A 22,765-nucleotide genomic window follows, 5' to 3' on the forward strand; every position below is an offset into this window, starting at 1 on the left:
TACCTCCTGACTTCATTTTAAAATTGAAACTTTTTTCTCTCCACCCACTCTTACACTTTGGGAGATAAGTTATCATTTATTCCATTGGTTGCAAAATAGTAAAGAGGGTGACAGGCAAGCATTCTGGAGCACACATAGTTTTCTTTGGCTGTAGTGCCAAAGAAATTTTCAGAGGAAATTTTAAAAGAAGGAAGGTAATTTTATAGGCCCCAAATTCTCCTCTGGGTGAAGGAGGTATATGTGGTCCACTCAGGGTAATCTCCAATAGGGAAAGGGATAATGGTATTATGATTGTTTGGGCACGAGTAAGATTAGGTCAAGAAAGTATGTTTACAATAGTGCATATGGGAATGACGTTATGTGTAAATGCTGATCTCAGGATGGAAGGTGGTAGGGGGTGTTATTCTCTGTATTTGTGTGGATGTCATCTGTTCTCAGAGACCCTTCACATGGCCTGGGTTAGGAGGCAGTTGGGCCATGTGAGTTGCCTTCCCAGACTTGACTGGTTGAATCAGGGTCCACAACAGAGAGAAGGGATGGGGTGGGGTGGGCATTCCAAAGCTCACTCGTGGGGATTTGGAAGTGGAGTGCAGGTGCTCCAGTAAATGGAGTTAGGCTACCACTTGGGACAGTAGCTGGTGAGGGACAGTGTTTTGTATTGATATATTAATGAAGGAGTCCTGAGCAGGAATATTCAGAGATAAACAGGAGAATAGATTAGTGCTGTGACCCAGAGGTATTGTCAGTAAGAGATATGGGAGAATTCACCTGATTTCTTCTCCACAGTCAGGTCCAGAATCATAAGACTCATGTCTGTCTTCCTCCTAGGTGTTATTAACATGCCCTGATTGCTCATAATGAAACTTTGTTTTTAACTTAGGTCAGTTTGAGTATGTTTCTGTATCTCAGATACAAAAATTACCCGTGAATAAGATACTAACCAGTAACAAAAGTTTATCATTTCAACCAAAAGCAAAAGTTCTGATGTTATCATGTTTTGAAGACTATTATGATAAAAAAGATCACCTCTCTCCAACTTCCCACTTCACAAAGGGTCATTCAAACCATTAAAGTCCCTTGAAGTCCCTTATTCATTGATATTTTTCCTTTGATTATTAAAGGCATCAGAAGGGAGAGAAATCAATGCAAAGTCATTTGGAGCCACTAAGCACAAATCTCTGTCTTTACAATCTTTAAGAAAACTCAAGGACACTTCGAAACCCACACATCCTACTTAAAGTTAAGTGATTGTGTTCAACTAATCAGGACATGAACTTTAGAGACATTTGGAATTTTCTTGGAAATTCCTTACCATTCATGGAAACAGTAGAAAAAGTTTTAGAGGGGAACCTGGGTTCTTTCCTAGATTTCTGTGATTTTTCCTACATCTTCCTTTAATTGATAGTTACTTTCTTACCTTCTGAATTTAGCCAGTAATTTCTATTTAGGAGTTAAGATCTGTATTTCATTCAAAGTCCTACATTTTATTCAAACTCCAGATTATGGCCATGTACCCCTAACAGGATATCTCTATCAGTGTTTCTATTTCCTTCATTGCGCTGATCTCCATATGTAAAATTCTGTTTGTTTACATGTTTATGATTTATTTCCTTCATTAGGAGGGGCAGAGACCTCATCTTCCTTGGTCACCACTGTATCCTCATCACCTGGCATAGAGCCTAAAACCTACTAGGAACTTGATAAAATTAGGGTAGTTCACTGCTCTAATAAAGCAAAATGCAGAATGGGCCAAATGGAAGCAGTTTGTGTTTTGCTCACATAGAGTTCAAGTCAGCTGTACTTGAGGAAGGGGAAGAGGGCTTTGCTCAACAGGGTCCTTCAGAGACAGAAGCACATGGTATCTTTGCCATCTTTAACATGTGGCAAGTAATCCTGATAAGCAGCATTCATCCAGCAGAATAGGGAAAAATCACAGAAGCACATGCATGCATGGGAAGCACTCATGGGCAGGCCTGGCAATAGTGGCATGCTAGTGGCCTGATGTCCATCATGGGGCCATATCTAGTAGCTGGGAAGATGAAGAAAGATAGATTAGTTATGTGTCAGGAAAAAAAGCAAGAGCATGCTAGCTGGGAAGCAGCTAGCGATCCATGGGTATCTGTTGAAGAAAAGGGAAGCAAAGAAGAAGGAAAACAGGCTTTTCCTATTATAACTGAGTGAGATGATGCCTCTTTCAGTGGAAATGCCTATTGTATCTGACCATCTGTGTTAATCAGTTTTCCATTACTCTAACAAACACCTGAGATAACTTGAAAAAGAAAAAGTTTGTTTTGACTCACAATTATGGAGATTTAAGTCCATGATTGGTTGGCCCCATTGTTTTGAGCCTATGGCAAGGCAGCACATCATGGTGGCAAGCGTGTGGCACAGCAAAGCTCATGGTTGAGAAACAAAAGAGAGAAAGAGGAAAGGCAGGGGTCTCACTAACTCTTTTGAGTACATGGGCCACTGAACCTAATATCTTCCACTAAGCTCCATCTCTTAAAGTTTCCATGTCTCCCAGTAATCACAAGCTGGGGATGAAATCTCTAACACATGGGCCTTTGGAGACATTAAAGATTCAAACCATAACACCATTCAATTGGCTGTGAAGCCATGCCATGAAAGGCAGTATTAACATGTTTGCCCTATTTTCCCATAAATTGCAAATTCCATGCAATTTAGAGCTTTTTCTCAAATTCCAGTTTCCTAGAATAAATAAGGTCATGCCTCAAATAAATATTTGAGGAAAAAAACAAAGCAGAGCCAGATCCTTTTGTTCCACATATACTGAGAGGGAAAAAAACAGGGATAGTAGAAGCCACAAGCAGCTGAAAGTTCTTCATCGACCAAGGTTCAGTTTGGGAGACTCCACATCAAAATAAGGTCCTGAACACCTACTGAGACCAGTAGTGAGCGTTTTGGCATATATTTCAATCCTTTAAAAATCTCTAAGAGTAATGTTTGGAAATACTAAGCACTTAGAACAGGGTCTACATGGGGCTCTTGTTCCAAGCAATTGGAAATCAAATGCAGTTCCAAGAAACAGTTCAATCTAGATTAACGAGATGAGCCCCAATTGCATTAAGGGTGTCTTTGAAAGAAGGAATTTTTGTTTCTTAAAAGTAGATATTTTTAATCTTTTATTTTTAGGCAGTAACATGATTTTGAGTCACCCTGATAAAAGGGAAAATGTTTGGTTTTGCCAAACCATTAGAAGCTTGAAAGCAGGTCACTGGTCACAAGAATTAATTAGGACCAGCCAACTCTGATGTCTTGAGTGGGTTGACTGGAATAGCACCTTTGCAGGATTGGTAGGGCAGGTTACACCCCACCTGAGCATTGTTTCTAATTATCAGTGCTTGATGTGAAATGATTAAAGAGTGGGTATGATTTGCACAAGGCTGACTGTATTGTAAACCTGATTGGGGACAGACTATAAACCATTTATAAACATCAGTACAACTGACCAGTTATAAGAGCCAAGAGGACCATATGCAAAGTAAAAGCTGGATAGGGAGTCCCTGTGCTTCAAGGTGGTGCAGCTTCCAGAGTCAGAGATTTAAGGTACAAAGGACCTGAGAGAACCCTGCTGGTCTCATTCACATGCTTCTCTTCCCAGTCCTCCTCTCAATTAACAGACTAAGCACAACGCACGTTAAACACAGAACTCTATATTATTCTTTCTGAAAACACAATCACATCTCTCTTTCGCCCCCGCTCTGCCTCCTTCCACTGCCCTGTCCATTACTCTACTTGACACTTTAAATGAAGTCATTTATTCCATGATATAGCGTGAATGAAATACTGAAAGAACTGATTTGGGCAAGTGCTTAAACTTATATATACAAAGGTGCTCATTCATCATTATCATAAATAATGGGTTTGAAGGGAAATTGGGAAAATATTGATATGCATTGAAATAATGGTAGAGAGCTATGAAATGATAGCTATGAAAAAAAAAGTCAGAATTAAACAGTATGTATCCTGTCCATTTATTATTCTTTCAACAAATATTTAACATGCAAATACTATTCTAGTCATCAAGATTATGATAGCATAGATGGTTTCTACTACTGAGAGCAAACAGTCTGTTGAGGAAGAGCACATTAATTAAATAATAGTATAAATAAATATATAATTTAAAAGTGATAAGCACCATGAACCAAAACCTGGATACTGTGAGCATACAACTGAAGAAAAAACTTAACCTACTGACATTAGTAAAAACCGCCTGTGTATGTGATGTGTGTAAATATATGTATAAATATAGAAGGAAAAAACTAGGGTCAGGCATGGTGGCACAGACCTATAACCCCAGTGGCTCGGGGGAGGCTGAGGCAGGAAGAAGTCAGCCTCAGAAACTTGGCAAGGCTGTAAGCAACCTAGTGAAACCTGTCTCAATAAATAAGCACGGTTAGGTTCAATCCCTGGTACCAAACAAACAAAAAATTCTAGGCATATAGAGAAAATGCTAAAAAGCTAAAAACGTTGTGAAAACCAGCAATAATTACAACAGTTATTATCTGTGAATGATCTTATTTTTCTTGTCAACACATTATGAACTTTCTGAGATTACCAACTTTCTTTGGTAATCAGGAAAAAAATTTTTAATTTAATTTGGCTTACTAAGCTTGTCTTATTTGGTTTTCTCATTTTTATGTCAAGCTGCCTTAAGATTTAGAGTTACCAGCTCTTTTCCATCTGCTTTTAAGGTAAAATAAGAACCTATATTTCCTAACTTGGAAAAATAAAAGGGAGCCAGGCAGACACCCTTTCCCAGAGGACATGGTTTGCCATCCATCAAAAGCCTGTGCATCTCAATATGAAAATCCTCAAATGACTATTAAATTATTTCCAGTCCTTAGAAAGATACATAGAAATTAACTTGTGACATGTTTTAATCTTTGCTTTTTATAATTTATCTCTAGTATTTACAACGATTCTCAATGTTTTTAGTAGCTCGGCCTTGAGTTTCGGTATTAAGGCAAGAGGAAAGGACCCTATTTGCACCTCTTGTGAACAAGTTAAGAGATCCTCTGGTTGGACCCCAAAGCTCTTTCCCACTAAGGACACAAACTGTGAGGCAGCCTCGGCCTCCAGGTGACTTGGTGGATGCCCTGGCCACTACCTGTCCGCAAGGGCTTACTATAAACATCATAGTTCCTATAAAGATACTGATATATTGGTTTTGGGTTTTTTGTTTTGTTTTTATGAAAGACATATATTCATTGTCATAAGGAACATTATTTAAATAAAAGGGGGGAACTAAGAAGAAACTTTCAAAATGTCCCCCAAATTGTGCCACTGTCAGTAGCATGGTGAACACATCCCTCATCTCTATCCATATATATGTAGCAATCCACTGATGTGATTTTACAGAAATAGGATCATTTGCTTCTTTTTAAAAATGAGAATGAAGAAGGGTATGCAAAGTTTAAAAATAAGTAGATCTTAACGTAGGGTTATAAATCAGGATCACGAGTTGCCGCATGATGGCTTCAGGGAGCCAGTGATGTTCTATTCTTCAAGCTGGGTGCTCATTACAAGATTGTGCTCATTTTGCAAAAATGTGAGTTGTACATTTATGATTTATGCACTTTTTCAGTTTTTATGTTATCTTAATTTTTTTTTAAACTTAAAAACCTCTGGTTAAGTAAATCAACATTCCAACAGATAAATATGAGAGGCAAGGAGGGGAAACAAAATTCGAGAACCAGTGAAATGCATTTTTATGCAGTATTTATTTTCAGTGCCTTAAAATTAATTCATTATTTGTTATTGCACTTTCACACAAATTTAATTGGCAATTCTTCTGAGTCCTCGATTGGGTAAATGGGTATTGACTTTTTTTTAATGGCATCAAACCTAAGTTATAAATATAAACTACCCAGAATCTCCATGTTGACTGAACACGCTGCTGAAGTCTTAGGTGTAAGAACCTTTGCAATATACCTATGCTGAGAAGCCATACTTTTTTCAAACTTATTAACCAGTCATAGAGTTCATCAGATACATTAAAACTACATGGGTAAAGCAGAAATTAGTTCAAAAGTGAGATTTAAGATTACACAGGTGTGAGTCCTCCTTCTTTCTCATTCTTTAACAAAATCTTTTTTTATCCATCTCTAAAAACACTTGTAGAAGGCTTGTTATATTTTGATTTCACTACTGAAACCAAAATAAGCACAGTAGTGAAATAGGGGAAATAATCCAAGTATGCAACATGCCGGGGTCCAGCCCTAGCAGCGGGTGGGGGTCCTAGGTGGATGAGAGGCATCGGCGTGGTGAAGAAACAGCAGACAGAGACACAAAGTGTTTTGAGGCTGAATCTCTATTTTTCTGCCAGTCTTTTTATACATTTTTTCTTTAGTAATGATTATATCATTTTATGGTTAGTTTAAAATAAGAAAAACCTTCAAAAGTACAACCTATGCTTCTTCCCAAAGTATGCATTCCCTCTGTGTGACAGCCCAGACCCAAACAACCTTATTTCCCAGTCAGACCAAAACAACCCCGTCCCCCAGCCAAACCGAGGGCACCATGATGTGGCAACCTTCAACCTCCAGAACAAACACATCACTAGATTTTCTGAGAAATCACCCCACCATGAACTCCAGTGTTTAACAGTGAAAAGCTTTTACTATTATTAACAAAGGGCAAAGAAATCAACTTATAGTTAATATTTAGTCTATTCTATTTCATTTAATGGTGGACTACAATCTTATTTTGATTCTCAAAGAATTAGACTAACCATAGGAAAAACAAATTATATTTATGACTAACCTAAATGTTTTTATTATGTAGAGTATCTCTAGAATCAACTATTAAGACTAGGAAAGCAACGAAGGCTGAATATCGCATCCAAGCTCAGAGCAATGCCTCTTTATCCATCTATATTTAGAAATTATTATACTAAAGCAATCACAGGCTCCTTTTAACTCAAGCATAGCTACAATTGTTTACTTTTATATAAAAGTATTACTTTTATATAAAAAAGTATACTGCTATTATACTAAATATTACTACTAAATTTTTACTATTACTGCGTATTACTACTAAATTTTTATTGTGTACTATTTTGTGTCCCAACACAGTAAAACCTTCCCAATGTTTTTCCAATAAGTTTCTAATGATATATTGATTATTAATATTAAAAAGCAACTACACATGGAGACATGCCACGCCTATGGCCCCCAAGAGGGAGGATGATCAACAGAACTGTGTCAAGTGTTGAGTCCTCTTCTCCAGCAGAACCATGTTAAGTGTCGGAGTGGTAGGAAATAGATGCTGGAACAACACATAATATGAATCCAAACAAGGTTATTTTCAGAATCCAGACACCAAATTTCTCCAAATAGATATGCTCTCCTTTCTAAGGTGGAGCCACATCCAGGCAGATGACTCAGGTTGTGGGTTTCATGAAGACTGGGCACTTCATAGAACCAATAAGAACTGAGGGGTCTAGGATATAAACTGGGAATACTATCTACTTACTGGATTACTAAATCTACAGAGTAAGATGGAAAGTTAGAGATGAACACTAATAGGAACCAGAGAGTTCCTATCAGGAATGAAAGAGGATTGTTAAATCAAGAAAATACAAAGAAAGGAAGGATGAACTTTGACCATATTGTAAGCTCAACCTGAAATACCTAAGGAAATTTGTTTTGTTTGTTTGTTTTCTTTTTTGAGCGCTAGGGATTAAATCCAAGGTCTCACACATGCTAGGCAAGGGCTGTACCACTGAGTTACAAATGCTGCCTCAAAATACCTAAGGAAGTTTTGGCTGGGTGCCGTCCACATGCCTGTAATCCCAGTGGCTTGGGAGGCTGAGGCAGGAAGATCACAAGTTCAAAGCCAGCCTCGGTGAGGCACTAAGCAACTCAGAAAGACCCTCCAAATAAAATACAAAATAGGGCTGGAGATGTGGCTCATTGGTTGAGTGCCCCTGAGTTCAATCCCTGGTATCGCCCCCCGCCCCCCGCCAGAAAAAAGGGAACTTTTGTGTTCACATTTACAATTGCTGTCAAGAGTATCAGAGTGAACCATGCCCTTTCTCTTGGAATCCTCTAATCCTCTAGGCATCTCCCCAGAGACTTCATCCATCCCAAAACTATTTAATTTTTAGGCTATCCAGATAACTAGTTTCTTTATTCTTGTCTTGTATCTGTCATATTGATTTTACAATCAACATTAGGCTTAATCATCAACTACTTCAGTGGCATGTTCCCTAGCATCCCATGTGCTGCCCTTTGTCTGGTCACCCAGTGGGACCAGTGTAGCATCCATAGTGTCACCAATACCACTGAGGCTGCTCCGTGGGATGAAAATTTGAACCAAGCTCCTATTTGCTTATTTTCAGCTCTGCACTTCCCTCTATGCATCACAAGCACGCCTTCACTGAAGACCACATAAGACGGACCCAGAGAGACTACTCATTCTCATTATATTGCTGATATGTGTCATTTAGAGTTTTAATGCTCTTACTACCATCTTTAAGAAGAAACTCAAAACCAACCAACACATTCCACTCCCTTTTCCCAACAGTCTGCATCTTATCCATCCTATTAATAAAAGCACTCATACCTTTATCATATGTGCTTTGGTTTCGTGGGAAGGAGATCTTTTTGCAAATACTTCCTTCTCCACATCTTTCTATGCATCTTACCAGTGTGGCTGTAAGTTATTCACCCTAGAGAAAACAGCACTGTAGCCATTAGCACCTTCTCCTCGGGAACATAATCAAAAGAACACGTCATAACTTAAGCTGATATGGTTCTCCAAGAGCACATTACGTTGTTATTCGCTTGAACTACCTCACTGGATGTTGGATAGCAAGGTGTGTGTGTGTGTGTGTGTGTGTGTGTGTGTGTGTGTGTGTGTATTTTATTATAATTCACACGCATATAACTATGAGAAGAGCCTATAGCCTGTTACCCACAGTCCAATATATAAAACAATGTATATCATATGTAGATATGTCATATGTGTTTCATATAACGTGTGTGTGTGTGTGCATGTTATAGACTCAGATTTTTTCTTCCTTAACTTGTATCTTTATTTATGATTCAATAACACACAAAACTTACTTTGTATAAGGCACTGTTATGGTCTGAATATTTGTTTCCCCCCCAAATTCATGGGTTGACCCCAATCCCCAACATTTGGGAGGCGATGAGGTCCTGAGGGCTCTGTCCTCATGAATGGGATTAATGCTCTTATAAAAGAGACCCCAGGGCACTAGCTAGTCCCTCCACCATGTGAAGATGCAGCTAGGAGGAGCCACCTATGAAGCACAGAGCCCATGCCAGACACCGAATAAAGAGGCAGCCTTGATCTTGGACTAACCATGCTACAGAACTACGAGAAATAAATTTATGTTGTTTGTAAGAAACCCAGGATAAGATACATTTTCATAGCAGCCTGAGCAGACTAAGGCACCATGCCTGGTAATGTAAGAATTACAACAAGACAGATTCCCTTTTCTTGTGCAACCTGCTTCAAATGCCGTCTTGTCTTTTCTCCTTCACATTTTGCATCTGATGAGTTCAGGTGGATTCTTCCTTCATGTCCTCTTTTGATTTCTTTTTCATTTTCTCTCCTCAATCTTGATATAAATCACTTGTATGTAGGTAATCTTAAAAGCTTCCCTCTAATTCCTCTCCCTGACAAGGTCTCCAGCTTAATTGAAAATCCTACTTTACTCAAACATAAAAATGAAATCCCTACAATGAACCAATGCAGTAAGAATCATATGCCCATTTTTCAGATAAGAAGACTAAAAGAGTCCCCCCCACACACATTTCTATCTAAAATCACACAACTATTAAGGGGATAGTACAGAAATTTAACTCCTGATCTTGGCAAATTTAAACCCTCTTCCCACAACATCAGATTCTCTCCCAGTTACTAGACAGTCACTGAAGGAGGACGGCCAGAATGGGAATATAAGGCATGCATTTCAGTGTTCTATGTGCTATGGTTTGGATCTGGTCTGTCCCTGAAGGGTTCATGTGTTGGAAGTTCGGTCCTCAGCATGGAGATGTGAAAAGGTGGGGGCTAGAGGTCCTTGGGTCACCGGGTACTGCCCTAAAAAGGTATTAGGACATTTCCCAGGAACCCCTGAATTCATTCTGAGGAGAGTGAGTTGTCGTAAAAGCCTCCACCTGACCCTGAATGGGTGTCTGGCTCCCTGCCTAGGGACGTGATCTCCCTCTCGTGGAGCCATCCGCCATGAGGTCCCCACCAGAGCCAAGCTGATCAAGGTACCACACCCTTGAACCTCCAGTGCTGTGAGCTAAATAAACCTTCTTCCATTACAAAGTTAGCCTGCCTCAAGTATTTCAGCAGAGTAACAAAAACAAATGTAAACAGTATGCAAATGACAGGAAACTAAGGTGACACTGGGAAGGACGAACAGGGGGAAAAAGAAGGACAAAGATGAGTGAATTTGGAGGTTGAATCACTAAAGATCTCTAAACTACTGCCACAGGCTTGCCTAGAACTGCCTCCCCTCCCCTCTATCTTGGAAACAGTAGGATGAGGTGGTTTGAGGAGTAAGGGTCCCTTCCCTCTCAACAGAGCTAGTCTGCATTTGTTCCCACCCTGGAACTCCCACTTCTTAGCTGTGTGTCCTTCAGAAGCCACTTACCTTCCATGAGCCTTAGTACAAGAGGGATAAGACGAACGTATAAAACACACAGCACACTGCTTAAATATTTGTAAAACATTATTTAAGAATTTAACTACACATTCCCCTTGCTTTGAAATAACTTAGAGTTGTTTGCAAGCATGTAGGATAGATTTAATTATTTTCATTCACTTTACATTTATAAAGAAAACAAACAAACAAAAAAATAATCAGGAGCCAGAGCCTTAGCAGGACTGGCTTATTTGCTGTAACACCCAGCAAGCTCTGACATGTTCCTGATTCTAATGAGGTCAAGGAGATTGTTTTGAACAGAGAGAGCATCTTTTTCTCTTGGAAGTAAGATACCTGATCACATTTGCATGATAAGAAACATGATTGGTTTCCATTCATCATGGAGAGGACTTAATGAAAATCTAATCCATAGATTCACGCCCCCTTTCAATTAAAGGCAATTCTCTCTTACAGAATTCTCACGAAAATGAAAGGTGAAATAGGGTTCTCTACCCAAAAGTTAGCTCGTTAGGGTCTTCACTGTATAAGTGTGACCATTTTTAAAAAATATATTTTAATTACTGCATTATACATAAATGAGGCTCATCTTGACATATTTATAAATGCTTATAACACAGTTTTCTTCATTTCAGTCCCTAGTAATTCCTCTTTGCCTCCCCTCCTCCCTCTCCCTGACCCCTTTCCTCTGCACTACTGGTCTTCTTTTTATATAATAACAGCGTCCACCACTAAGAGCTCATTTAGACCAAAGCTCTTATTTTAATGTACAATTGGATAATTCTTTCCAGCCTTCTAAGTAGTAATTAGCACAACCAGAGAATGGCCTGGATGTGAATAATTAGAAGTCACCCTCCCCATCATATCCTCCTCCAACCTCAAAGGCAATTCCCTCTCTTTGGAGGTCTATACATCTTCATCCATCAAGTTGTATTATTGGCACTTCAGTTATCTCAACCCCTGAATTGCTCCTTATTTTCTCTCTGAATGTCACAAAAGACTCCCACTATGTTTATGTGTAGGCTCAAAGTGTACTGGCAGGGGATTCTATCTGCATTTCAGTCTGGTCCTTGGTAATTCTCTAAAGAATGTTCTCAGGCCAATGCAGAGAAGAAAAGCACTTATATGTCCCAAGAATCCAGGCAAAATAAGCCAAAGCATTGAGTCCCATTCATCCTCTTGCTGGACATGCTGATTTCTTTTACCCATCCTTTTGGATGGAGGAGAAATAGGTGGGGTTACAGTTCTCAACAGGTTAGCAGGGCTGCTAAAATGGATGCAAAGACAAATGGCACCAGAAGTTGACAAAGAAGGGACAAATCTGACCTTGTCTTTGCAACTTTATTTCTACGGCCTGTGTGCTTATGAATGATTGAGGGCTGGAGAGGGAAGGCAAATACAGTATTCTCAGAAACCTGAATTCCAGTTTTCCCTTCCCTGAGTTGTTAGAAAGTCAGACACTTCTAAAAATTCCACACCCCATCAGCAGTCTCTTCATTCATCTGGATTATAAATGGAATAATCATTTCCCACACATCAGCTGTGCAGTCAAATAAGTATATTTCAGGCTATCCATTTATGCAATAATAGGTTTTATTTTCTTTTAAAAGTTATGTAATATTATTACCAATGTCCTTCATCCCTTAATTTTTTAAAGAAAATGTCTAGAAGCTCCACTGCCATTGATCCTTCCACTTCTACCCCCAGTTGTCCCCGCTTGTACCACAGGTGATTGAAAGGAAGACCTGGAAAATACACTCAGACAGCAGACAGTGAGATCAACATTGTCAACTCCTCTGTGAATTCTAAATCCTCCTCCAAAGACCACAGATTTACATTAAGGTGCACCTCACCCTGGCAATATTTGCTGGAGTGAATCAAACAAACTCCCTCCTAAGTCACATAGCACTTTCTTTTAAAACATGGGCTCCGTTGTCACTGCCTACATACGACAGTTTTAAAAGAAAAATGAAATCACTTAGAAGTTTGCTCCAGTAACGTTTAATGTCTCCAGTAAACAGTGATGCTCACCAAACTGTGACAACTCATGAGGCAGAAAAGAAAGGTGCCTTCTGTCTGAATGAGTTTATACCCTCCATATGAAAATATCAAAAAAAAAAAAAAAAAAAAAAACTGCCAGTGATTTCTTTGAAGACATCTCATGGAAATTACAATTACTTTCAGAAGAAAGAGTGCACTTCAGAGACTGTATTAATCAGGGCTTACGTTTGAGGTCACCGTGGGACTGTCCTTCCCTGGCAGAGCCCAGCAAACGGTCCTTATTAATTACGAGGCATCATTACCCCTGACACAAAAGGAATCATTTTTCAAAAACCAGTTCTCTGGTGGCAAGTGTGTTCTTGCCCTTCTAGTAAAAAAGTGACAGTGCCCCAGAGCTCGAGTGGCTGTTCAGTCTCATGCTACCAACAGCCATTTTCACCAACAGACGCTAATTATCCATTCCCAGGTAACAAATGAAGTCTGCAGAAAACTCCCGGAGTTTCTTACCATTGTGATTCAATCCTCCCTCCTTGCAGAGTGTAGCAGCCGGGAGCTGTTGCTGATGTGCTTCTTCCCTCAGCCACTGGAGCCTTCGGAGGCAGAGAAGGTTTCATGTGGTGCAAATGTATTGCCACTGATTATATTTCAGTCCCTCAATTGCTGGCCTCGGTGCTTTGGAAATCAGCCAAACCAAGCAGAAAGAGAAAGAGCTGCAGCTTGCAATTTCAGAATTTCCCCTGGAATGTGCTCTTAAAAATGCGGGCCCCTCATTTAGCATTTTAGCAAATCCCGAGGACGGCTACATTCAATTATGTTTCTCTCTCTTTTGCTTTTAAACTAAGATGAGTTGTGTTGCTTGTGGAATGAAATTATACCAAAGAGCTCAAGCTGACCCAGGGGATGCAGAAACCACAGGGATGTCTACACACCTCCAAACTGAGCAGAAACGTCTGCTGTTCCAATCTGAGTATAGGATCATCTGCCTAGATAGAGACGAAGAGGAACACAGCTACAGAGCACTCCGTGGTTACAGTAGCCCAGTCATTGGTGGGTGTCTGCACAGTTCAGACCAAATCATTTGGTGTAGTGCTATTAAACCTGAACAGGTGGGAAGAAAAGTTCTTTGTGGGTCACCATAGTGCATGCAGCACAGAGCTATCTTTTTAAAAATTTTTTTCTTCTTTGTTTTAATTAGCTACACATGACAATAGAATATACTTTGATACATCATATATAATGGAGTATAATTTCTCATTCTTCTGGTTATTCATGATGTAGAATCCCACCACTCATACAGTTAAATATGTACACAGGGTAATAATGTCTGATTCATTCTAATATCCTTCCTATCTCAATACCCCTCAAAAATGAAATAATGGCACTTGCCAGTAAATGAATGGAGCTGGAGAATATCATGCTAAGCACAGCAGTATCTTAAAGAATAAACTTGACCCAGGGACCCTATGTCCTAAAATGTATAAAATATAGCCTGTGTTTCTCTATCATTGTAAACTATTTTTTTAAATTAAAATTCATAAATTTACATAGGGCAATGTTGTTTAATTCATTCTGTTATTTTTTTCCTTCCCCCCACTCCTCCCACCCCTCTTTTCCCTCTGAACAGTCCTTCCTTCCTCCATTCTTACCACGCTCCTTATCCCTAACCCTAAACATAACCCTAACGCTAACCGCTCCTACTCCCAATTATATGTCCTTATCTGCTTATTAGCGAGATCATTGGTCCTTTAGTTTTTTGAGATTGGCTTATCTCACTTAGCATGATATTCTCCAATTTCATCCATTTGCCTGCAAATGCCATAATTTTATCATTCTTCATGGCGTAGTAATATTCCACTGTATATATATGCCACTGTTTCTTTATCCATTCATCAACTGAAGGGCATCTAGGTTGGTTCCACAATCTGGCTATGGTGAATTGAGCAGCTATGAACATTGATGTGGCTGTATCTCTAAGTATGCTGATTTTGAGTCCTTTGGGTATAGGCCAAGGAGTGGGATAGCTGGGTCAAATGGTGGTTCCATTACAAGCTTTCTGAGGAATCTCCATACTGCTTTCCAGAGTGGCTGCACTAATTTGCAACCCCACCAGCAATGTATGAGTGTACCTTTTTCCCCACATCCTCGCCAACACCTATTGTTGCTTGTGTTCTTGATAATCGCCATTCTAAGTGGGGTGAGATGGAATCTTAGGGTAGTTTTGATTTGCATTTCTCTTATTACTAGAGATGTTGAACATTTTTTCATATATCTGTTGGTTGCTTGTATATTTTCTTCTGTGAAGTCTCTGTTCATTTCCTTAACCCATTTGTTGATTGGATTATTTGTATTCTTGGTGCAGAGTTTTTTGAGTTCTTTATAGATTCTGGAAATTAGCGCTGTATCTGAAGTATGATTGGCAAAGATATTCTCCCACTCTGTAGGCTCTCTCTTTGCATTGCTGATAGTTTTCTTTGCTGAGAGAAAGCTATTTAGTTTGAATCTATGCCAGTTATTGATTCTTGCTTTTATTTCTTGTGCTATGGGAGTCCTGTTAAGGAAGTCTGATCCTAAGCCAACAAGTTGAAGATTTGGACCTACTTTTTCTTCTATAAGATGCAGGATCTCTGGTCTGATTCCGAGGTCCTTGATCTATTTTGAGTTGAGTTTTGCGCAGGGTGAGAGATAGGATTTAATTTCACTCTGTTGCATATGGTTTTCGAATTTTCCCAGCACCATTTGTTGAAGAGGCTATCTTTTCTCCATTGCATATTTTTGGCCCCTTTGTCTCGTATGAGAAAACTGTATTTATTTGGGTTTGTGTCCGTGTCCTCTATTCTGTACCATTGATCTACCTGTCTATTTTGGTACCAATAGCATGCCGTTTTTGTTACTATTGCTTTGTAATAGAGTTGAAGATCTGGTATTGCGATACCCCCTGCTTCGTGCTTTCTTCTGAGGATTGCTTTAGCTATTCTGGGTTTCTTATTCTTCCAGAAGAAGTTCATAATTGCTTGCTCTATTTCTGTGAGGTACATCATTGGGATTCGAATTGGAATTGCATTGAATCTGTATAGCACTTTAGGTAGTATGGCCATTTTGACAATATTAATTCTTCCTATACAAGAACATGGGAGATCTTTCCATCTTCTAAGGTTTTCTTTAATTTCTTTCTTTAGTGTTCTGTAGTTCTCATTGTAGAGGTCTTTCACCTCTTTTGTGAGATTGATTCCCAAGTATTTTATTTTTTTCGATGCTATTGTGAATGGGGTAGTTTTCCTAACTTCTCTTTCTGAAGATTCATCACTTATGTATAAAAATGCATTGGATTTATAAGCATTGATCTTGTAACCTGCTACTTTACTGAATTCACTTATGAGTTCTAAGAGTTTTCTGGTGGAATTTCCAGGTTCCTCTAAATATATAATCATGTCATCAGCAAACAGGGATAGTTTGAGTTCTTCTTTTCTAATTCGTATCCCTTTAATTTCTTTGGTTTGTCTAATTGCTCTGGCCAGAGTCTCAAGAACGATGTTGAATAGAAGTGGTGAAAGAGGGCATCCCTGCCTTGTTCCAGTTTTTAGGGGGAATGCTTTCAGTTTTTCACCATTTAGAATGATATTGGCCATGGCCTTAGCGTAGATGGCCTTTACAATGTTAAGGAATGTTCCCACTACCCCAATTTTTTCTAGTGTTTTGAGCATGAAGGGATGCTGTATTTTATCAAATGCTTTTACTGCATCTATTGAAATAATCATGTGATTCTTAACTTTTAGTCTGTTGATATGGTGAATGACATTTATTGATTTCTGGATGTTGAACCAACCTTGCATCCCTGGGATAAAACCCACTTGATCATGGTGCACTGTCTTTTTAATATATTTTTGGATTCAATTTGCTAAAATTTTGTTGAGAATTTTTGCGTCGATGTTCATTAAGGATATTGGTCTGAAATTTTCGTTCCTCGATGTGTCTCTGTCTGGTTTAGGTATCAGGGTGATATTGGCTTCATAGAATGAGTTTGGGAGGGTTCCCTCCTCTTCTATTTTATGGAATACTTTGAGAAGTATTGGAATGAGCTCTTCTTTAAAGGTTTTGTAGAACTCGGCTGAGAACCCATCTGGTCCCGGACTTTTCTTTGTTGGTAGGCTTTTGATGACCTCTTCTATTTCATTGCTTGAAATTGATTTATTTATGTTGTGTATGTACTCCTCGTTCAGTTTTGGTAATTCATATGTCTCTAGAATCTTGGTGATGTCTTTGAGGTTTTCTGTTTTGTTGGAGTATAGATTTTCAAAACAGCTTCTAATTATTTTTTGTATTTCACTCGTGTCTGTTGTGATATTTTCTTGTTCATTCCAAATTTTAGTAATTTGAGTTTTCTCCCTCTTTCTCTTTGTTAGCATGGCTAAGGGTTTATCAATTTTGTTTATTTTCTCAAAGAACCAACTATTTATTTTGTTAATTTTTCCAATTGTTTCTTTTGTTTCAATTTCGTTGATTTCGGCTCTGATTTTAACTATTTCCTGTCTTTTACTACTTTTGGGGTTGGTCTGCTCTTCTTTTTCTAGGGCTTTGAGCTGTAGTGTTAAGTCGTTTATTTGTTGATTTCTACTTCTTTTGTTGAATGCGCCCCATGAAATAAATCTTCCTCTAAGTACTGCTTTCATAGTGTCCCAGAGATTTTGATATGATGTGTCTTTGTTCTCGTTTACTTCTAAGAATTTTTTTATTTCCCTCCTGATGTCTTCTGTTATCCATTCATCATATAATGGTGTATTATTTAATCTCCAGGTATTGGAGAAGTTTCTGTTTTTTATTCTGTCGTTTATTTCTAATTTCAACCCATTATGATCTGATAGAATACAAGGTAGTATCTCTATCTTCTTGTATTTGCTAACAGTAGCTTTGTGGCATAAAACATGGTCTATTTTAGAGAAGGATCCCTGTGCTGCTGAGAAGAAAGTGTATTTGTTCTTTGTTGGATGGTATATTCTATATAAGTCGGTTAAGTCTAAATAGTTGATTGTGTTATTGAGATCTATGGTTTCTTCATTCAATTTTTGTTTGGACGATCTATCCAGCGGTGAGAGAGGTGTGTTAAAATCGCTAGTATTATTGTGCTGTGGTCTATTTGATTTGTGGATTTGAGAAGGATTTGTTTGACATACGTGGATGAACCAATGTTTGGGGCATAGATATTTATGATTGTTATGTCTTGCTGATTTATGCTTCTCTTAAGCAGTATGTAATGTCCTTCTTTATCCCTTCTGACTAGTTTTGGCTTGAAGTCCACATTATCAGAAATGAGGATGGATACTCCAGCTTTTTTGCTGTGTCCGTGTGCATGGTATGTTTTTTCCCATCCTTTCACCTTTAGTCTATGGGTATCTCTTTCTATGAGATGAGTCTCTTGCAGGCAGCATATTGTTGGATTTTTCTTTTTAATCCAATCTGCCAGTCTATGTCTTTTGATTGATGAGTTCAGGCCATTAACATTCAGGGTTATTATTGTGTTATGATTTGTATTCCCAGTCATTTGACTCATTTTTGTTTTTTGACATTTTGTTTCACCTTTATTTGGCTATTCCTTTTCATCTCTTCCTCATGGAATATTTTGTTGAGAATGTTCTGTAATGCTGGCTCTCTCTTTTTAAATTCCTTTAGCTTTTGTTTATCATGGAAGGATCTTATTTCATTGTCAAATCTGAAAGTAAGTTTTGCTGGGTATAAGATTCTTGGTTGGCATCCATTTTCTTTCAGGGCTTGGTAAATGTTTTTCCAGGCCCTTCTAGCTTTTAGGGTCTGGATTGAAAAATCTGCTGATGTTCTTACTGGTTTCCCCCTGAATGTAATTTGATTCTTTTCTCTCGTGGCCTTTAAAATTCTGTCTTTATTTTTTATGTTAGGTATTTTCATAATAATGTGCCTTGGTGTGGGTCTGTTGTAATTTTGTGTATTTGGAGTCCTATAAGCCTCTTGTACTTGGTTTTCCATTTCATTCTTCAGATTTGGGAAATTTTCTGATATTATTTCTTTGAATAGATTGTTCATTCCTTTGGTTTGTTTCTCTAAGCCTTCCTCAATCCCAATAATTCTTAAATTTGGCCTTCTCATGATATTCCATAATTATGGAGATTCTGTCTTCCAGGTGTTCTATCCTATTGGTTATGCTTTCTATGGAGTTTTTAACTTGGTTTATTGTTTCCTTCATTTCAAGGATTTTTTTTTTCAGTATCTCTAACTCTTTATTGAAATGATCTCTTGCTTCCCGCATTTGCTCTTTTAACTGTTGATTGTTGCGATCATTTAATGCCTGCATTTGCTCTTTCATCTCCTCCTTCAATGCCTGCATTTGCTCTTTCATCTCCTTGTTTGCTTCCCTGATTGTTTTAATTATGTACATTCTTTCTGACATTTTTTCTGCTGTGCTGTTATTGGGTTTTATTGATATAGTATCTAGGTTTGTTTGGGACATTTTCTTCCCTTGTTTTCTCATATTGGTCAGATGTCAGTGGAATTCTGTGATATTGCAGATTTCCTCTATTGGCTTATAGTGTCCCTGTAGATTTCCAGTGCATCACCTCCCAGCCTTCAGTAGCCTGAAGTCTTGGAGTAACTTGATAACACAGTGCATCCGAAGAAAGCTGCCCCTAGCCCGCTACTGGTTCCAGGGCTTGGAGCTGGCTCTGTGCAGAAAGGCTCTCACCGGGGGCCTGCTCCGTGAAGCTGGCCGTGTGGGAGGAGCCCACCGCTGGAGTGTGCAGGGCTGCCTGGAGAAGACTCTAGCCACCCTGCCCTACTCTAATAGCCGCCCGAATCCGAGCCTGCCACCCGGGCTGAGCTTCACTGGGTGGGGGAGACCTACCCCATGGCTCTATTTTAGTCTGAGTCTCTCAATGCCTCCCCTTCTTGAATTCTGGGTTCTGGAGCGACTGGAGATGCATTCACCCTCTAGTCCGCCATCTTGGATTGCCCCGTGGAAAAAGCCTGCGGCCTGAGGGGGCAGGTCTGCCTGGAGAGGTCTCTGGCTGCCCTGCCCTGGTCCCAGAGGCTGCATGCAGGTCAGAAGTCTCCACTGGCTTGGGGACTTGTGGCTGGCTCTGTGTAGAAAGGCTCTCACTGGGCGGTCTGCTCTGAGAAGCTAGCCTAGAAAGGCACTTCCTGCTGGAGGGAGCCGGGCTGCTTGGGGAAGTCCCTGGCTGCCCTGTCCTGGTCTCTGAAGCAACCTGTGGGCCAGAGCTCGCCACACACTGGCTCAGGGACTTGGAGCTGGTTCTGTGCAGAAAGGCTTTCACTCCATTGTAAACTATTGTTCAGTTTGCTTTTCCTATGCTTTGACCACATTTTATTGCTTAAAATTTTAACCTCAGAAGGATTTAACCACCCAGTTAGCACTCGAGAATAACTGGACCTCATCCAAAGCTCAGGCCATGAGTCTTCAAAATAATAGTCCATTTAAGCAAAAATGTCTATTGATTGCCAAAATGTTTCCTTTCCCTTCCCACTTGTAAGTTCCAGGTGGGTAATTACAGTATTTCTGTTGCTCACTTCTGTATCCCCACTCTAGCACCTATTCTATTGTAAGGTATTTACTAGCTGAATTAATGAATATACTATTTTCCCAGAACTGTTGGAAATGTTGGCAGAGTTCCACACAATAGGCAAAAATTCCTTTTGCTTGGAGCCTGATGGGCACTGTATTAATCAGGGCTTATGTTTGAAATCCGTGGGACTGCCCTTCCCCGGCAGAACCCAGAAAAAGGTCCTTATTAGTGATGAGGGTACCACGAGCTCTGATGTGCAAGGAATCATTTTTCAAAAATGACATCTTTTATGGCAAGGGTGTTCTGGTCCTTCTAATAAAAAGTAACCCCAGAGCTTGAGTGGCTGTATCTTCACTAGGGCATCTATTCCACTGTATGATATTTATTAGATGAATTCATTATTATTTTCCCAGAATTGTTGAAAATATTGGCAGAGTCCCACAGATTGGCCAAATCCCTTCTCTTTATTCTAAGAAAAAAAAAAAAAAAAAAGGCAAAGCATAATAATCCCCAACTTCAAATTATACTACAGAGCTATAGTAACAAAATCTGCATAGTACTGGCATAAAAAGAGATACTCAGGCCAATGGAAAAGAAAGAACCCACAGAGAGGAACCCACATAGATATAGTCATCTCGTCCTTGACCAAGATACCAAAAACCGTATATTGGAGAAAAGACAGCCTTTTTAACAAATGGTGCTAGAAAATTAGATAGTCATATGTAGAAGAATGAAACTAGATTCCTATCTCTCAGCCTGCATGGAAGTCAACTCAAAATGAATCACAGACCTATAAATTAGAACTGAAACTTTGCAACTACTAGAATAAAATGTAGATACAATACTCCAACATATACCCACAGGCAATATACCTCAATAGGACCCTTAAAGCTCAGGAAATAATACTATGTTAATGAATAGGATAGCATCAAATTAAAAAAATCTTCTGCACAGCCAAAGAAACATGAATGAGAAGAGAGAGCCTACAGAATGGGAGAAAATCTTTGCCACCTACTCTACCAAGAGAGGATTAATATCCAGAATATACAAAAAAACTTCAAAAGCCTACCACAAAATAATAAAAAATAAAAAATCCAATCAATATATTGGCAAATGAACTAAACAGATACTTTGCAAAAGAAGACATACAAATGGCCAACAAATACATGAAAAATGTTCAACATCTTTAGCAATTAGGGAAATGCAAATCAAAGCCACATTGAGATTTCATTTCATTCCAGCTCAATTAGAATGCCAGGCATCCAGAACACCAAGATAATAAATGCCGGAAAGGGTGTGGGGGAAAAATAACATTTTTACACTGCTAGTGGTAATTAGTATAACCACTAGGGAAATCACTATGGGGGTTCCTCAAAAGAGTAGGAAGAGAGTCACCATCTGACTCAGCTATACCACTCCTCCGTATTTAGCCTAAAGAATTAAAATCAGTATACTGCAGTGATACATGCATATCCATGTTTGTAGCAGCACAATTTATAATAATTAAATTATGAAATTAGCCTGGGTAGCCATCAATAGAAGAATGAATAAAGAAAAATATATATATATATAACTGAATTTTATTCAGCCATAAAGAAGAAAGAAATTATGTCATTTGTAGGAAAATGATGGAACCTGAGAGCATCATATTAAGTAAAACAAGACAAACTCAAAAAGTCAAGGGTCATATGTTTCATACTTGGAAGTCAGAGTGAAAAAGAAAATTTTAAAAAGGTCAGGAGGGTCTCAATAAAATAGTAGGGGGACCAATCGAGCAGAAAAAAGGAACCAGGGGGAAGAAGGAGAAGAGAGAAAGGGGAGATACTGGGGAACAATATTAACCAAATTATATTGTTACATTATGTGCACATACAAATATGTAACAACAAATTCCACTATTATGTATAATTACAGTGCACCAATAAAAAATAGGAAAAAATTACTTTTGCTTGGAGACTGATGCATTCTATCAGGTTAAGTTTCTTTCATAACTGCTTTTCCTTTTATCAAAAAGACAACGTTCACATCCCCTCATATGATTAGGTTGAGAAAGGTGCAGGAATAACTATTAGCAAAACTCTAAACCCTTGTTCCAGAGTTCATTCAACCTGCAAAATAAAATTCATACTGAAGACCAAGTGATCTGATATTTCAGAAGAGTCCAAAGCACTTATCAGGTTTGATAGCATCCAGAAGGAACTATGACTCAACAGCATCCAAGAAAACCAATCACACCTTCACTGCCTATGGGCAATGGACTTTCGAACAGCAGATACAGTAGACAAATCAGGTGTCCAGAGGAGACAATATATGGCTAATACGTAGCTCAAAGCTTATATATAGTAGGTTCTAGACACTTAGGGATTGCATACATTCCCTTAAAGGACTGCTCAGCAGTTCTGAGTGTCAGGCACTTGTCCCCAAGGTGGAATGAGGCAATGTTGCTTAATCTGGGGGTCTCATTTAATCCCCACATCTTTTCTCAAGGACACCCAGATACACTGCTTTGACTATTCCTACACTAAGCCCAGTTACACTTCTCCAGTAGAATGAGACG

The 22,765-nt window shown here is 38.9% G+C and overlaps 1 protein-coding gene across 4 annotated transcripts in view; it reads right to left on the reverse strand.

The window, feature by feature from the left end:
- The window catches only part of PLD5 (phospholipase D family member 5), a 406,765-nt gene that overhangs the window by 297,930 nt on the left and 86,070 nt on the right, over positions 1-22,765 (reverse strand). For 2 of the 4 annotated variants that reach the window (XM_079106127.1, XM_079106128.1), the window contains exon 1: positions 13,172-14,109. The exons of the other annotated variants lie outside the window; for them this stretch is intronic. In XM_079106127.1, the coding sequence (XP_078962253.1) occupies positions 13,172-13,174 (3 nt within the window). In that variant the 5' untranslated portion in view covers positions 13,175-14,109. Of the gene's footprint in view, positions 1-13,171; positions 14,110-22,765 lie in introns of those variants that run through there. 4 annotated transcript variants of the gene reach the window in all.

This window comes from Sciurus vulgaris (genome assembly GCF_902686455.1).
Source record: "Sciurus vulgaris genome assembly, chromosome: 12".
In the NCBI taxonomy this organism is placed as follows: Eukaryota; Metazoa; Chordata; class Mammalia; order Rodentia; family Sciuridae; genus Sciurus; species Sciurus vulgaris.